Source organism: Ovis canadensis, chromosome 17 (genome assembly GCF_042477335.2).
Source record: "Ovis canadensis isolate MfBH-ARS-UI-01 breed Bighorn chromosome 17, ARS-UI_OviCan_v2, whole genome shotgun sequence".
Classification (NCBI taxonomy): domain Eukaryota; kingdom Metazoa; phylum Chordata; class Mammalia; order Artiodactyla; family Bovidae; genus Ovis; species Ovis canadensis.
Genome location: NC_091261.1, coordinates 62,482,024 through 62,499,201, shown reverse-complemented (window position 1 = coordinate 62,499,201; position 17,178 = coordinate 62,482,024). Strand labels below are relative to the sequence as shown.

General features: G+C 46.0%; 1 protein-coding gene and 1 long non-coding RNA gene across 5 annotated transcripts in view; one reads left to right on the top strand and one right to left on the bottom strand.

The window, feature by feature from the left end:
* RILPL1 (Rab interacting lysosomal protein like 1) overlaps nucleotides 1-1,800 on the bottom strand; it is a 41,915-nt gene extending 40,115 nt beyond the window's left edge. For 3 of the 4 annotated variants that reach the window (XR_011249928.1, XM_069557681.1, XM_069557680.1), the window contains exon 1: nucleotides 762-1,738. Coding sequence is in view for 3 of the 4 variants with exons in the window: in XM_069557681.1 (XP_069413782.1) it covers nucleotides 762-1,070 (309 nt within the window). In the remaining variant the exon portion in view is untranslated. Of the gene's footprint in view, nucleotides 1-761 lie in introns of all 4 variants that reach the window. The other variant, XM_069557679.1, reaches the window with a different exon arrangement.
* LOC138422576 (uncharacterized) lies at nucleotides 1,381-16,892 on the top strand. Its single transcript, XR_011249929.1, has 4 exons — nucleotides 1,381-1,859; nucleotides 3,447-3,546; nucleotides 15,991-16,321; nucleotides 16,798-16,892. It is a non-coding gene; the product is annotated as an uncharacterized lncRNA (long non-coding RNA).
* The last annotated feature ends 286 nt before the right edge of the window (nucleotides 16,893-17,178 follow it).

Here is a 17,178-nt window from a genome sequence, read left to right as displayed (position 1 = left end):
TTCCTCCAATTCAAAGAGGGTGGGGAAGAGACACTAGAATTACCTCCATGGGGGCTGGGAGTCTCAGCACTAACTTGGGACAAATCCCTCCATGTGGATCCTCAGTTTCTTCATCTGTAAAATGAAGGGAATTATCCCTACCTCACAGAGTAAAGTCAAGGTGGGGAAACCAACCTAGGTTAATAAACTCGAAGGAACTCTGGAGAGTCATCGGCAATTAAGAGCTCAGAGACTGAGGGTCAATGAACCCGGTGGCTGGAGGTCCCATCCCCTTGGCTCTGAAAAGGTCTGGAGTACGATGAAGAAAGGAGCCCGTGTCACACCTTCTGGGTAGCACTGAAAGGTAGGGGCGCTTATTTCATTTCTGGAAAAGAATAATATTATCTAAGCGCTTTAGATACTATTCCATTTAATTCTTATAAGGCGGGTCCTATTCCTATCGCCATTTGATGTGAGGAAATGAAGCACAGAGAAGTGAAATAACTTACTCAAGGTCGCACAGCTATTAAATGGTAAAAGTGGGGTTGGAACTCAGTTCTGACTCCAACCAACCACCCTTAATCTCTGTGGGTGGTACATGCCAGGTGCCCAGGCTGGGTACGAGGGCCAGGGGCCTCGCTCCTTCCCTCATCCAGTGGGATCTTCTCTCATCTGTTCCCTGTATACACATCCGTGTGCACCTACAGAAGCCCAGGGCTGAAGGGCCCCCTAGGTCCCAGCGGCCCCACTGCCCGGATGGGCAGACTGAGGCTACCGCCCACCTTCTGGTGCTTGCGCTCCTTCTCGATGCGGTCCATCCTCTCAAGCCGCAGTCGGTCCAGCTCGAGGCGCAGCTCGTCCAGTTCGGGAGCGACGTGGTGGCGGCTGACGAGCACCTCCAGGATCTCCAGGACACGCACGACCTTGGGCATGAGGCGCGCGATGGCCTCGCAGCCGTGCTGGTCGATGACCCGCTCGAACTCGTGGCCCACGAGCGACGCGATGTCGTACACGTCCATGACCGTCAGCTCCGCCACGTTCTTCTCCAGCGCCGACTCGGCCGCCAGCGCCGACCCCCGGTCCTCCTCCATGGCCCCCCGCCCAGCCTCTCCCCCACCCCGCAAACTAGTGCAACTCCCAAACTTGCCGCTGTCGAGGGCAGCGCCGGGGCCGGGCCCACCTTTCGCCGCCGCCGCCGGCCCGCGCTTAGCTGGCCCTCCGGCGAGGGCGCACCTGGCTGGCGGCGGGCGTCGGCATGGGCGGAGGCGGCGGGCCGGGAGCCGGAGGTTAGCGATCAGGGTGCGGGTCTCGGCGCCCGGATCGGCCCGGAGCCTGCTCCCCAGTGAGGGGAGGCGGCGGCGGCGGCGGCGGCGAGGAAGGCGCGCGCGTGCGCAGGCCCGCGGCGCCTCCCAAGTTGGGAATCCGAGTTGGGCGCAATGGAGGCGCGGGGTCTGGCTGGAGAGCGGGCTCCGCTGCCCTCTCGCAAGCAGTCCTCGCCCGAGGGCTCGCTCCCACGCCCTGGGCCTGAGAAAGAAGGGCGGCCGCGGCTCCTCCGGGAAACTTTGGCGGCGGCGACGCCGGCTGACCGGCTCCCCCCGCGGGGATGCCACGCGCCCCGCCCCGATCCCGGCCTGGAGAGGGGCGCGCCCGGCTGCCGCCGCCCGAGGGCGCCCTGGGGTCCCGGCGGGCACCGCACCCCCGCCCTCCGACTCTGCAGACCCCCGCCCCGCTCCCGCCGCTCCACCCGCGGGACCTTCCCCGCCTCCAGCCGGCGCCCCCAGCGCGTCCCGAGGCGCCACCCCCGCCTCCGGCGAGGTCCTAGCTCCTCCTCTCCCAGTCCCGCCGCGCAGGGGTCGAGACTAGCCCAGAGGAGAAGCGAGGTGGGTGGTGGGGTGCGCAGGCGGTGGGGCTGCGGGTCGCAGATCTCTGGGACCACTCACAGCGCCGGGGGGCCACTCTGCGTTGCAGAGAAATGGAGGGCTCAGGAGGTGGACTCCGGGATGCGGCCCATCCCGGGAAAGAGTCGAAGACCCCGCGGCTCGCCTACCCTCCCCGCCAGCCAGGTCAGCGGGCTGACCTGGTGGCGCCGGGCCCTGAGCTTCAGGAGAGGGACAGAAAGATCGAGGGGTCCTCTGGTCCCTAAGCCTCCAGGCTGTCCGGCTTGCCGGCCAGCCACATCCGTTAGCGGCTCTTTGTGACACCTACACCACTTCACAGAGGCGGTGAGAACAGGGTTTGAATTTCAGCTTTCTTGTCACAAGACCCCTATCCTTTTGACCTGGCTAAATCTGTTGGTCCATCAGACCACCCTTCCCCGCCCAGGTGAGCCTTCCCCGAAGCCACAACCCCATCCTTCACACCCCATCCCACCTCGTACTCCCATAAAGCTGCTCTTAACACAGTGAGTTTTGACCAAGGTTACACTTACTTCCCTCTTCAGAGCTCCTTGAAGTCAGAAAAAACCCTGAACGCCATTGTAGCTATAAAGTGCACCCCAACTTGACACACATTATTTAAAACTAGAAATGCTCAAAGTTTATGTAAATATATATATATAATTTTTATGCATTTATTTTTGACCGTGCCAGGTCCTTGTTGCTCCCTGGGCTTTTCTCTAGTTGCAGTGCTCAGGCTTCCCTTTGCAGTGCTTCTCTTGTGAAGCACAGGCTCCTGGGTGCCCAGGCTTCAGGAGTTGTGGTACATGGGCTCAGGGGTTGCAGCCTCCTGGCACTAGAGCATAGGCTCAGCAGCTGTGGCACACAGGCTTCATTGCTCCGCAGCATGTCGAATCTTCCTGGATCAGGGATTGAACCCGTGTATCCTGCATTGGCAGGCAGATTCTTTACCACTGAGCCACCAAGGAAACCCTAAAAATGTTTGAAGTTTAAAATGTATTGAGCATTTGCTTTATATTCAGTTTAAAAGTAGTGTTTACCATGTGTGAGGCATTATTCCAGGTACTTTACAAATATTTCCTAACTTACTACTTCTTAAAGTGTGGCCTCATGACCATCAGGGTTCCTCAATGCCTGAAGGGTCTCTTTGAGGTCCCTTTGCTAGCTATATCAATGACAGGCTGCATCTTCTTCTTATAGGTAATAAATATCAGCATATCATGATTGACTGTGCAGATACAGATCTTAGGGGCTAGCTCTCGGATAATGAGCTAGATTTTAAAGAGATTTGCAAAAATATGGAACAATGTCACTGTCCTCAGCACTTGTTTGTTTTGGAGCATAATTTTTATTGAAAAAATTCATGCTAACATGTCGTGTGTCTGTTTGAAATTAATCAGTGTTTTTTTAAAAAACAGCTTAAATTTCTAGTTACAGTAGATATCAATAGATGTAACATTTTAACAAGGTCTCTTTAAGGTCTTCAACAGTTCTTAAGAGTCCCTGAGAGGGAAAAGTTTGAGAACTGCTGCCTTACTACTTCCTAAGAAGTATTATTGTACTCTACAACAGAGGAAACTGAGATGCAGAGAAGTCAAGTCACTTGCCCGAGGTCAGACAAGCTGGGAAGTGTTAAAGCCGGGGTCAGATCTGTGCACAGCATCCCAATAAGGTGGGTCTATGATTTATTGTTTAGTCAATAAGTCTTGTCCGACTTTTTGTGAGTCCATTGACTATAGCTGCCAGGCTCATCTGTCCATGGGATTTCCCAGGCAAGAACACTGGAGTGGGTTGCCATTTCCTTCTCCAGGGGATCTTCCCAACCCAGGGATTGAACTCAAGTCTCCTGCATTAGCCGGCAGATTCTTTACCATCTGCACCACCTGAGAAGCTCTGATCTATGATTATCTCCACCCTTAATCAAGGACAGTGAGGAATAGGGAGGGACATTAACTTCCTGTAGCTACTGTAACAAATTGCCACAAACTTGACTTCAAACAATAGAAACATTCTCTGACAGTTTCGGAAGCTGGAAATTTAAAGTCAAGGTGTGCTTCCGCTGATGGCTCTAGAGGAGGATCCATCCTTGCCTCTTCCAGCTGCTGGCTTCCATAGGTCGTGGCAGCATCACTCCAGTCTCTGCCTTTGTCTTCACATGGCCTTCTCTGTAGGTCTGTTTTCTCTGTGTCTCTTACAAGAACACTTATAGGACTTCTCCGGTGGTCCACTGGTTAAGACTCAGCGCTTCTACTGCAGAGGGCAAGGGTTTGATCCCTAGTGGGGAACTAAGATCCCACCCACATGCTGCTCAGAGCTGCAAAAAAGAAAAAAAAAAAAAAAGAAAAAAAAGGAACACTTGTCTTAGATATAGGACCTACCCACACAACCCAGAATGATCTCATCTTGAGATCCTTAATCACATCTCTACAGACACTTTTAAAAATAAGGTCACATTTACAGGTTCTGGAGATTAGGATAGAAACATAGCTTGTTTTTTCGGGGGACAGGTGTCAGGAGGGGTGGCACCGTCAACTTGCCACAGGAGGTTAGGTAACTTGTTTAGGGTCCCACAGCTAGGAGGGATGGAGCTGAACCTGGTGTGCCCCCACGGTGAACTAAGGGATAAGTAATGGATGCTCAGACTGGGGAAACTTTGCCTTCCTCAAAGCGGGCAGCAAAGATGTACTGAGAATCTGCTGGGAGGGGACAAGGCTAGAGGAGCCACAGTGTCAGCCAGCAGCTTGAGCCTCAGGACCGGGACAGGAAAGGGATGGGAGAGTGGAGGAGATGGAAATAACTTTAGGAAGGGAAAGGGGAGGCAGGAGTCCAAGGTGACCTCCCCCCTACCCAGATGATGAGCCTGAGTTCTTCAGAGAATGTTTACAATCTTAAGAAAAGGAAGGAGAGGCAGTTAAGCTCTGATGGTTAAGCTTCCAGATCACTCTACATTCTAAGCTTGGTGCAGTCACTGACAGGGTCTGTGGCCTTGGGCAAGTCACATGACTCCTTGGGGCCTCAGTTTCCCACTCTTTAATATGGGGTCACAAAGGGTAATTGTGATTATTAAACAAACAAGCATATGAGCCAGCCACACAAAGTTCTATAGAAAAACTGGATGAAGATGAAAGAAACCTGGAGGCAGGAATTCCCTGCTGTCCAAAATTAGGACCCCATGCTTCCGCTGCAAGGGTCCAGGTTGGATCCCTGGTCAGGGAACAGAGATCCCAAAAGCCATGTGGCATGGCCAAAAAAAAAAAAAAGGAAATCTGGAGATGTCTGGGTTGGGTGTAGATGTCCGGTTGACAGGCGGGGACCTGGAGCTGAAACTCAGGACTAGAGCAATTGATGTGGTAAGACCAATATTGACATTCACTCGTTCAATAAATACTTAGCTCTAAATAAATTGCCACATTCACTGCTAAACCTGTGAGCTATGACAATATCTGAGAGGATTACTGCTCTTGTGGGAAACAGATGGTAAACAAGAAAAACCAAAAATAAACTAATTTCAGATAGAACAAGAGAGGGTTGAGAAAGAGGAGGGGAATTAACAAATTAGTGTGTCACAGGAACTAGATTTGTTAACACAATTCAATTTCAAAACAGAGTTCCAGACACCGTATTGTCTCACCTACAAATATTTTAATATGTAAAACATAATGAAATTATAAATCTACAGTATCATGATCACACTTGAAAAAATTAATAATTTCTTCATATCAAGCATCCAGTGTTTGAAATGTTGTTTCATGAGTTTATTTTTTAAATTTGTTTAACTCAAGATCCAAATCATACCCACATATTGCAACTGGTTGATATGTCCCTTAGTCTCTTTAAATCCTCCTCCATCTCTTCTTTTTTCTCCTTCCCTTGAAATCATTTTGGTGATGAAACAGGACTGTTTGCCTTATAGAGATTCTCAGCCTAGATTCTGATAATTTTACCTCTGTAAAGTCCTTTAATATGTTCGTTCCCTGTCTTTTCTTTAGACTGGTGTTGGATTGAGAGGTTGATCTGATTTGAATTCAGTTTATTTGGTGGTAATGTGTTCTATTGATCTGATTTGAATTCAGTCTATTTGGTGGTAATATGTTCTAGCATTTCCTTTTGTTAGGAAAGATCCTTTTTTGTTTAGATGTAAATCACCTGGAGTGATACCGACCCTTTTAATGCGTGCAATTCAGTAGTTTTTAGTATATTCACAAAGTTGTGCAACCATTATGCTTGTATGCTAAGTGACTTCAGTCGTGTCTGACTATTTGTGACCCTGTAGCCCACCAGGCTCCTCTGTCCTTGGGATTCTCCAGGCAAGAATACTGGAGTGGGTTGCCATGCCCTCCTCCAGGGGATCTTCCTGACCCGGGGATTGAACCAGTGTCTCTTACGTCTCCTGCAATGGCAGGCTGGTTCTTTATCACTAGTGCCACCTGGGAAGACCCATGACCACCTTGTAATCTCACATTTACATTAACTGCCCCATAAAATCCTATACCTATTAATAGTCAACCTCCATTCCCTTCTGCCCAAAGCCCCTGGTCACCACTAATCTGCTTTCTGAATCTATAGATGTGTCTATTCTGAACATTTCATATAAAAGAATCATATACTATGTGACCTCATGTCTGACTTCTTTCGCTTAGCATCATGTTTTTCAAAAATATTTCTATTTGCTTATTTATTTGACTGTGCTTGGTTTTGGTTACAACATGTGGGATCTTTGATCTTTGTTGTGGCATTTAGGATCTAGTTCTCTGACCAGGGATCGAACCCAGACCCCTTGCATTGGGAGTGCAGAGTCTTAACCACTGGACCACCAGGGAAGTCCGTTTAACTCATTTAATCCCCACAAAAATTGATTATTCCCATTTTACAGATGAAAGACTGAGACAAAGAATGATTCAATGCCTCACCAAAGGTCATATAACAGACCTAGTGCATCAAATATGAACTTGGACCCAGAATCAATTTCTGGTCTTCTCTTCAGCCACCCTCCCCCCTGCTCCCCAACTTGCCCCATCCAATCCAGGCTCAGCCTGCTGACTCACACTCAAACAGAGCACATTTGTTCCCTGGGCTTCACACTCATGGCCTGTGGTCTTCTCTTATTCCCTCCATATCATATGATTCCATTTATTCAGAATGTCCAGAATAGGCAAATGCTCAGAAAGCAGGTTGGTGGTCGCAGGGTTGCCCCACCTGGCACACGAAAGGTACTCACTCAATAGTTGTGAGCTTCCTGGGTGGATAAGGGCCTTTTCTCTTTTCCTACCTACCCTTTTCTGGAGCCTGGTTTATCTCAGAGAAATGAGGAGTTCTGTTCCTATGAAGTGATCTGAAGAAAAGTACTGTTTAACCACAGGCAAAACAACACAGAAGGTGGAAACAACCCAGAAGGTGGAAACAACCCAGAAGTCCACTGTGAGATGAATAAACAAAATGCAGTCCATCCATACAATGAAAAAAGATTCCGCCATAAAAAGAAATGAGGCACCAACACAGGCTACAACACAGATAAACCTTAAAAACGCGATGCTGGAGCCTTCCCTCATGGTCCAGTGGCTAAGACTCGGCTCTCCCAATGCAGGGGGTCTGGGTTCCATTCCTGGTCAGGGAACTAGAGCCTAAATGCCACAGTGAAGATCAGAGATCCCACATGCCACAACTAAGACCCAGCGCAGCCAAATCAATAAACAGATAGAAATACATATTTTTGAAAAACATGATGCTAAGTGAAAGAAGTCAGACATGAGGTCACATAGTATATGATTCCTTTATATGAGATGTTCAGAATAGACAAATCTGCAGATCCAGAAAGCAGATTAGTGGTGACCGTGGGCTTCGTGCAGAGGAGCATGGAGGGTGACTGTTAATAGGTACAGGATTTTATGGGGCAGTTAATTAAAATGTGAGATTAGAGAGTGGTCATGGGCACAAATTCGATCCCTGGTTGGGAAACTAAGACTCCACATGGCAAAAAAAAAAAAAAAAGTTAAAACATGTGAAATGTCTAGATCAGAGGCTGGCATGTGGTAAGAGATACATTAATGTTAGCTACTGCTCTTTATATTATTGTTGTTACTATTACCTTTGCTGTTACTGTTACCACTGAAGCATTTCATTCAGAACAGTGACACCCTGGAATCAACCCTGTTCTCTTACCATGGTGTTTGAAGCTACTGGAGGAATTAGAAATTAGGGCAACCAAGTCCCATCAATTGTACCTGCAACACATCTCAGAAATTCTTCTACTTCCTCATCTCCCTCCTACCACCCTAGCCCCACTTAATATTATTTCTCTACCTGGAAGGTTACAGTAGGCTTCTAACTGAGTTTTATTCTACTCAACAGTCAGTAATCTTTTTTTTTTTTTTTCCCCTCTACTACATGGCATGTGGAATGTTCCTGACTAGGGATCAAATCTGTGTCCCCTGCAGTGGAAGCATGGAGTTTTAACCAATGGACTACAAGGGGAAGTCTGCATTCAATAATCTTGATAAATGCATACATTGTATCTCACCAGGTATCAATGCCAAGTTATAATAAGCCCAAAGTCCTTCCCAAGGCTGACATAACTTTTATAGTCCATCTTCACCTCACACCTAAGCAACTCACTGTCTGAGCACCAGCCACCCTTCTGTTCCTTTAGTCCTTCTGTGTGCATGGCTCATCTAGTCCAAACTCACGTCCTTGGTGAGAGCATCCAAATGGCTGAGCTTGGGTCATAGCCCATGATCAAGGGAAGCGAAGTTTAACATTTTTTGGTCCTTTGTTTTCCTTAAGTTTAACTTCTTAAACTTCCATAGAAGGAATAAAACTCTGCTTTCATCAAAAATCACATAGGGATGGACAGCCCAAATTTAGCGAGTTCAGGTGCTGAGTGGGAAACAACATATGTCTTGTTGAGGAGGGCATGCAAATTTGAGTCAGAGCGGAATTGCTGGGAAATAATGGAAAGGTGATTAAAGGTCAGTCCACTAGAGGGTCTCTTTCTCCATCTACTCTACACACAGTACTCAACCTTCCCTCCCAATAACACGGAACACCTATTCAAAGTTTATGGGCTGGGATTTCCCCAGTGGCCCAGTGGTTAAGACTTTGTGCTTCTAATGCAGAGGGTGTGGGTTCTATCCCTGGTCAGGGAACTAAGATTTCTCATGCTATGTGACCAAAAGATTAAAAAAAAAAAAAAAGACTATGGGCTTGCTGATACATTCATGAATAAAATGATGTAATGTCTGTGATTTTTTGCTTTAAAATAACCCATTGGGAGGGTGGGATGGTTGGGAATGTGGAGAAGATGAACACTCGCCTTTTTGTTAATAATTGTTGAAGCTAGGTGATGGGTATATGGAACTCCATCATACTATTTTCTCTCCTATAATATTAGAACATTTTCATTAAAAATTAAAAAAAATTAATACAGACTGTGGGCTTGAGTGAATGACAAAATATTAGCTTTCCTGGGATGAGTTTTGCTTCAGCCATGGGTAAAAGAAGAGGGACTTGATGCCACCAACAAGAATGGAAAATATGGAGTGGGGAGAAGGGTGAGTGGGTGCTGGGAGTTCCCACAGTTAGCTGCAGGAGGAAGAACTGAGCCAGAGGCTCCCGGAGCCAGTTGCCTGGGCACGTGGCAGAGAGAAGCAGTGATTATGTGGAAGGAGAAGTTATTGCTTCCTGGAAATCGGGCCACCAGCCCCTGAGAAACCACACTAGGACTGGAGAGGGAACTTTGGGGCACCAGAGAATAGCTCCCTGCGCTGTTGCCATAGACTATCTAAAAGACTGAAAGTCTGTGCCCCTCGAATTCATACGTTGGAAACCTAACCCCACAATGTGGTGATGTTAGGGGGAGGGGCCTCTGGGAGGTGAGGAGGTCATGAGGATGGAGACCTCATGCACTGGATTAGTGCTCTTATAAAAGAAAGAAATGCCTGGGGGCTTCCCTAGTGGTCCAGAGGTTGAGATGCCACCCTTCCACTTCAGGGGTCGTGAATTTGATCCCTGATCAAGAAATTCCGCATGTTGCTAACCTTGGCTGAAGTTTAAAAATAAATGAACAAAAAATTTTAAAATGACAGAAATTCCTCCCCTCTCCCACCATGTGAAAAGACAGAGGCTATGAACCAGAAAGGGGGTTCTCACCAGACACCAAAGCTGACAGTGCCTTGATCTTGGACTTTCAGCCTCCAAAACTGGGAGAAATAAATTTCTGTCACTTATAAATCACCCAGTCTATGGTACATTTTCTGGCCTCCTGTTTAAAAAATTGAGGCGTAGTTAACATACAACGGGCTTCCCTGGTGTCTTTGAGAGTAAAGAATCTGCCTTCAATGCAGGAGACCTGGGTTTGATCCCCGGGCGGAAAAGATCCCCAGGAGAGGGAAATGGCGACCCATTCCAGTACTGCCTGGAGAATCCCATGGACAGAGGATCCTGGTGGGCTACAGTTCATGGGGTCACAGAGAGTCAGACATGATGGAGCGGCTAACACTTTAACATACAACATTGTGTAAGTTTAAGGTATCAGTTCAGTTGCTCAGTTCTGTCTGACTCTTTGCGACCCCATGGACTGCAGCATGCCAGGCTTCCTTGTCCATCACCAACTCCCAGAGCTTGCTGTAAGGTCAAACTCATGTCCATTGAGTTTGCCATCCAACCATCTTATCCTCTGTCATCCCCTTCTCCTCCTGCCTTCAATCTTTCCCAGCATCAGGGTCTTTTTCAAGGAGTCAGTTCTTTGCATCAGGTGGCCAATATTGGAGTTTCAGCTTTAGCATCAGTCCTTCCAATGAATATTCAGGACTGATTTCCATCAGAATTGACTGGTTTGATCTTCTTGCAGTCCAAAGGACTCTCAAGAGGCTTTTCCAACACCACAGTTGAAAAGCGCTCAGCTTTCTTTATGGTCCAACTCTCACATCCATACATGACTACTGGAAAAACCATAGCTTTGACTACACAGACCTTTGTTGGCAAAGTAATGTCTCTGCTTTTTAATGTGCTGTCTAGGTTGGTCATAGCTTTTCTTCCAAGGAGCAAGCATCTTTTAATTTCATGGCTGCAATCACCATCTGCAGTGATTTTGGAGCCCAAGAAAATAAAGTCTGTCACTGTTTCCACTGTTTCCCCATCTATTTGCCATGAAGTGATGGGACCAGATGCCATGATCTTTGTTTTCTGAATGTTGAGTTTTAAGCCAAATTTTTCACTCTCCTCTTTCACTTTCATCAAGAGGCTTTTTAGTTCCTCTTCACTTTCTGCCATAAGGGTGGTATCATCTGCGTTATCTGAAGTTATTGATATTTTGGCCAGCAATCTTGATTCCAGCTTGTGCTTCACCCAGCCTGGCATTTGCATGATGTACTCTGCATATAAGTTAAATAAGCAGGGTGACAATATACAGCTTTGACATACTCCTTTCCCAGTTTGGAACCAGTTTGTTATTCTGTGTCCAGTTCTAACTGTTGCTTCTTGACCTGCATACAGATTTCTCAGGAGGCAGGTCAGGTGGTTTGGTATTCCCACCTCTTGAGAATTTTCCACAGTTTGTTGTGACCTACACAGTCAAAGACTTTGGCATAGTCAATCAAGCAGAACTTAAAGTAAGATTAAGATATACAGTGTGTTGATCTGATACCTTTATGTGTTGCCATATGACCGTCACCATAGCATTAGCTGATCTGTGAGTGTCTATGGGTCTTTTTGTTATAGCAGCTCACACTGACTAAAACAGACCATTTTACAAAAACTTATTTTTCAGGAGTCCGATTAGTCTTCTGCTTTACTTGCCCTGTCTCTTGGGCTCAGTTCCAAGGGCTGACATCCTGAAATAGCCTCAAATCCACTCTTCTACCCATGGCAGCCTTGACTTCCCAAAGATGCTAATCTGGATTCTCATTCCTCTTTCTCACCCTGTCCTCCTCCTCCTCTCCCTTCTCCTTTTCCTCCTCATCCTTCTTTAATTTGATAGACCTGAGAAGAGTTCTGATGTCATCATTGCATCTTTTTTTATTAATATTTTAAAAAATATTTATTTTACTTATTTGGCTGCACCAGGTCTTAGTTGCAGGATCTTTGATCTTCCTTTCAGCATGCAGGATCATTTTTTTTTTTTTTTAGTTGCATCATGTGGGATCTAGTTCAATCAGCTGAGGTTGTAACTGGTGCAGATTGAACCCAGGCCTCCTGCATTGGAAGAGCAGTGTTAGCCACTAGACCATCAGGGAAGTCCCTTCCAGAAATGTCACAGGAGACTCAGTCTATTCTACTTAATAGTCACCCTCACTAAGTCAAAAACATTATAGGGAAGATAAGTGTCCCCAAACCCATCTTGGAAAACAGGAAGATCAAATCTTAGCAACACGATCATTTGAAGTGCATTGGGCACGCGCTCTGAATTTCAGTATCTGTTTCACCTGAAGAGAGGTTACTTATAAATACTGGCTCTGTGTAGATTTTCTATTACAGTTACATTCATTTGGTAGCACTTCTCTGCTTTGAGGGTCCTCATCCACTTTTTTAAGATTTTTTGGATGTGAACCATTTTTTAAGTCTTTATTATGTTTGTTACAACATTGCTTCTGTTTTTATGTTTTTGTTCTTGTTTTTTTTGGCCTGTGGGTTCTTAGCTCCCCCACTAGGGATGAAAGCCACACCCCCTGCATTGGAAGACAAAGTCTCAACCACTGGATGGCCAAGGAAGTCCCAAGTGGTTGGGCTCTTAAAGAAAACATTGAAAGAAAGCTATTTAAAATGTAAAAATGTAAAAAAACCCAAAAAACCAAAAAACCACCCATTGTCTTTGTATGGGCTCCTTAAAAAGAATTTGAGTTAATGCTTGGTTGGAGGGTATAATACCAGGGAAGCAAGAGTCAGGGAAGAAGTAAAGTGAGGCTGAAATGGAGGGAGACCAAATTTAAGGTGGACTATTGCCAAAGTTGGTCCAGCTTTGCAAGAATGCTCAGCTGGTTGCTTAATCCAATGGGCGCTGAGGTGACCTTGGCGCTGCACAGGGCTCCGCCACTGATGCTGTTCATGCCGCAAAACCAAGTATCCAGGCGAGGGTGGGGAGGGTACTGGTGGGATGAACGGACCTGGGTTTTCCACAATCCGACCATTTACAAAATTATGTATTTAGTAGGATTCTTCTTATCCCATTTCCACTCCCAAGTAACTACTGTTGACAGTTTGACTCATGTTCTTTCTGATTTTTCTCCTGAGAACATGCATACATATGTATATATAAAACACATATTTATTTTTTATGGAAGCGTGACAAACATATTAATATACAATTTGCTTTTTTCACTTCATGTAACCCTGTAATCATCTTTCCAGCTCCAGCATATATACATATATCTTGTTCTTTTTTCTTTTTTAATAGATAATCCCTGCCTCATTCTTTCAAATGATTGTATAGTTCTCTGTTTTATGAATGTACTGTAATTTACCACATTATTTCTTCCCTTGATAGACATTCATGCCATTTCCTGCTTTAGGCTATTTTAAACAACCTTGCTGCGTAAGTTGATTTTTGGTTCTTTCATTTTTACGGGAAGTGAGTGGCCAGAATATGTTACATCCTTGTCTGCCCAGAACCTCCGTTCCTGCGTATAAATGACGCAGTAAGGCCGCAGCTCACCCACTGCAGCCAGACAGCCTCAGGCTGTTGGTGTTCTGGGGGCTGGGTCCAGGGGGGTGGGTTGTGAATTGGGGCTTTGGTTGGGTGGTTCTGGGGAGAGTATAAGGATCTGGGAATTTGCTCTAGAGTGGGTGCTAGCAGAAAGCAGGGATGATTGTAGGATCGAGGCTCTTAATAAATCTCATCTATATAACTGGTGCAGAAGCAGCTGTCACTCATATTTGCCAGGAGAGGGTTGGATCTGGCATTCTGTGGCTTGGACCATATTCATGTTTTATCTTGTTCCATCATCGTCCCAGAGTGGCCTCGGCTGATTCTCTTGTTCTGTGAAATTGTTGTCTCAGTGGGAGAGCAGCAAGGCCAGCTGATGCCAGGTCAGCAGGTGGGTGGCCAGCACTGCTCCCTCTTTGTCAAAGCCGTGAGGGCTGTTTGGTATTCAAAATGGAAGTAGATAGCTGCACTCAGTCGCTCAATTGCTCAGTCATATCCAACTTTTTGCGACCCTATGGACTGTAGCCTGCCAGGCTCCTCTGTCCATGAGATTTTCCAGGCAAGAATACCGGAGTGGGTTGCCATTTCCTTCTCCAGGGGATCTTCTTGACCCAGGCATTGAACCCACCTCTCTTGTATCTCCTGCATTGGCAGGCAGATTCTTTACCACTAGCGCCACCTGGGAAGCCCCAGAAGTAGGATCTAGGGAAAAACAAAACTGGACCCTGACCAACTTTGGAACCTGACCTAGCCTCAAAGGCACCACGTCTCCTGACTGTCCTTTGTACCTGAACCTGGCTGTTTCTGGACCACACCTTGGACAGCTGAAAACTGTTCCTTGTTTTAAACATACTTTAAATATTTATTTTTATTTATTTGGGTGCGCTGGATCTTAGTCACGGTATGCAAGATTGTCAATCTTCGTTGCGGTATGTGAAGTTGTAGTTGTGGCATGTAGGATCTAGTTCCCTGACCAGGGATTGAATCTGGGCCCCTGCATTAGGAGCACAGACTATTAGCCACTGGACCACCAGGGAAGTCCCGCTTGCTTGTTTTAAATAGTTTATTGAGATATAGTTCATATGCCATAAAGTCCACACATTTAAAGGGTACAGTTCGGTGACGTTAGTATGTTCACAGGTGTGTGCACCCATCACTACTATCAGGTCCCAAGTCTTTTTTTTTTTTTTTTTTGCTGTACCCCATGGCTTACAGGATCTTAAGTTCTCTAACCAGAAATCAAATCTGGGCTCGGGCAGAGAAAGCACTGAGTCCTCATCACTGGACTTCCAGGGAATTCCCAGAATATTTTCATTGCTCCAATCAGAAGCCCATACCAGGTGAGAAAGGAGTGGGTGAGGGATAAACTGAGAGATTGGGATTGGTATATACACACTCATTGTTTAGTCACTAAGTCCTGTCTGACTCTGTGTGACCCCATGGACTGCAGCACGCCAGGCTCCTCTGTCCTCCATTATCTCCCAGAGTTTGCTCAGATTCATGTCCACTGAGTCAATGATCCTATCTAACCATCTCATCCTCTACTGCCCTCTTCTTCTTTTGCCTTCAATCTTTCCCAGCATCAGGATCTTTTCCAATGAGTTGGCTCTTTACATGGGTGGCCAAAGTATTGGAGCTTCAACTTCAGCATCTGTCCTTGTAATGAATATTCAGGGTTGATTTCCTTTGCGATTGACTGGTCATATACATACTACTATATATAAAAGAGATAATTAGGAGGATTTGCCCGGCAATCCAATGGTTAAGACTCCACACTTCCAATTCTGGGGGCACAGGTTCGATTTCTAGATGGGGAACTAAGATCCCACATGCTGTGGGGTGCTTCAAAAGAAAAAAAAAAAGGCAAGTAATAAGGACCTAGTATAAAGCACAGGGAACTCTACTCAGTCCTCTGTAATGACTTACATGAGAAAGAATCTAAAAAAGAGAGGTTATATGTATAACTGGTTCACTTTGCTGTTCAGAAGAAACTACACAAGGCAAATCAACTATACTCAAAAAAACAAAAACAAAAAACCAAGCCCCATTAGCAGTCACTCCCCGTTTCCTCCCTACTTCAACTATAGCCTGAGGAAAGCACTAATTACTCTGTTTTTATGGACTTGCCTGTTTAGGACATTTTATTTAAGTAGAATCATACAGTGCATAACCCTTTAGGGACTGACTTCTTTGATTTAGTTTAATGTCTTCAAGGTCCACCTTGTAGCTTGAATCAGTACTCTATTCCTTTTAATGGCTGAATAGTAGTCTGTCATAGTGATAGACCACGTTTTCTTTATTCATTTATCCATCAGTGAACTTTCGGGTAAATTGGACTTTCCCTATTATTTGCTTGTGGTAAAAGTAGTACTTTCCTTCTGGAAGCTCAGGTGCCTAAGTTATCCACTGCTGTGTAACAGGTTGTCCCAAAACTAAGCGGCTTAGAACAACAATAATCATTATCTTTCATCCTTTTTGCAGATCTGGAATTCTGGAGCAGTTTAGCTGAGCAGTCCTGATACGGGATCTCTCAGGAGACTGCAGTCAAGATATCAGCAGGGGCTACATCATTATCTGAAGGCTTGAATGGGGCTGGAGGAGCCACTTCCAAGATGGTGCCCTCATGTAGCTGTCAATAAGAGGCCTGAGTTTCTTTCCCTGTGGGACTGTCTTCCAGAGCTGCTTGAGTGTCCTTATGACATGGTATCTGGCTTCCCTCAGAGAAGTGTCAAGAGAACACTGAAGCAACAATTCCTTTTATGACCTAGCTTCAGAAGTCATAGACAGTCATCTCTGCCACATTCTTTTAGAGGTCAGTCACTAAGTTCTGCCTCTCATTCCAGGAGAGGGCAATTAGGCTCCAAAAAAATTTTTTTTTTTTTGGCTCCTGTAGAATATGGGAATCAAACCCATGCTTCCCCTGCAGTTGGAGCATGGAGCCCCAACCACCAGACCACCGGGGAATTCCCTAGATTCCACCTTTTAAAGGTAGGAAGATCACAGAACTCCTGGATATATTTTGAAACCATTGCAATAGGCAATGATAGAGCTGAGGAGCCAAAGAAGATTGTGAGACAAAGGCATAGATTATCAACAGCAGAAAGATATTAATCCATTTAGGACTAGAGAAAGGAAGGGAGGAAGTAGGACTATCAGAGCCCAGGAGCCAGGACCATCCAGTAGAAACTGGGCTTTCAGAGGATCTGCAGCCTCGAACGTGCAGTCACTGGCAGAGATGCTTCCCAAAGCAGCAAGGGAGACAAATGCTCTGGCTTCTTCCTTCCTCAGCCCTCCAATCTTGCGCCAGTGCCTGCGACTGGCTGAAGCTACCAGGAAGCAGAGTGAAAGGGAGCCTGGGAAACAGATTTCCTTGCGACACAAAGGTGAGCAGAGAGGGCCAGGATGGGTGTGCGATGAAGGTCCTAGCACGGCATCTCCCAGGACGGCTTATTTGATTAGCTGGTGACATTATGGTTAAACTTGTCTTGAATTTTCATTTTTACATCAATATTGTTCTTCATAAAGTAACATTTAAAAACTGAAAATGAAAAAAAGAAAAGAAAAATGACAGAAAATTCTCTCACCTCCTTTACTCTTCTCTACTTTTTAAGAGAGAACTTCCGTGGGACCAGAAGGGAAGGGGAATGTTAATACCCAAACAGCAGAAAG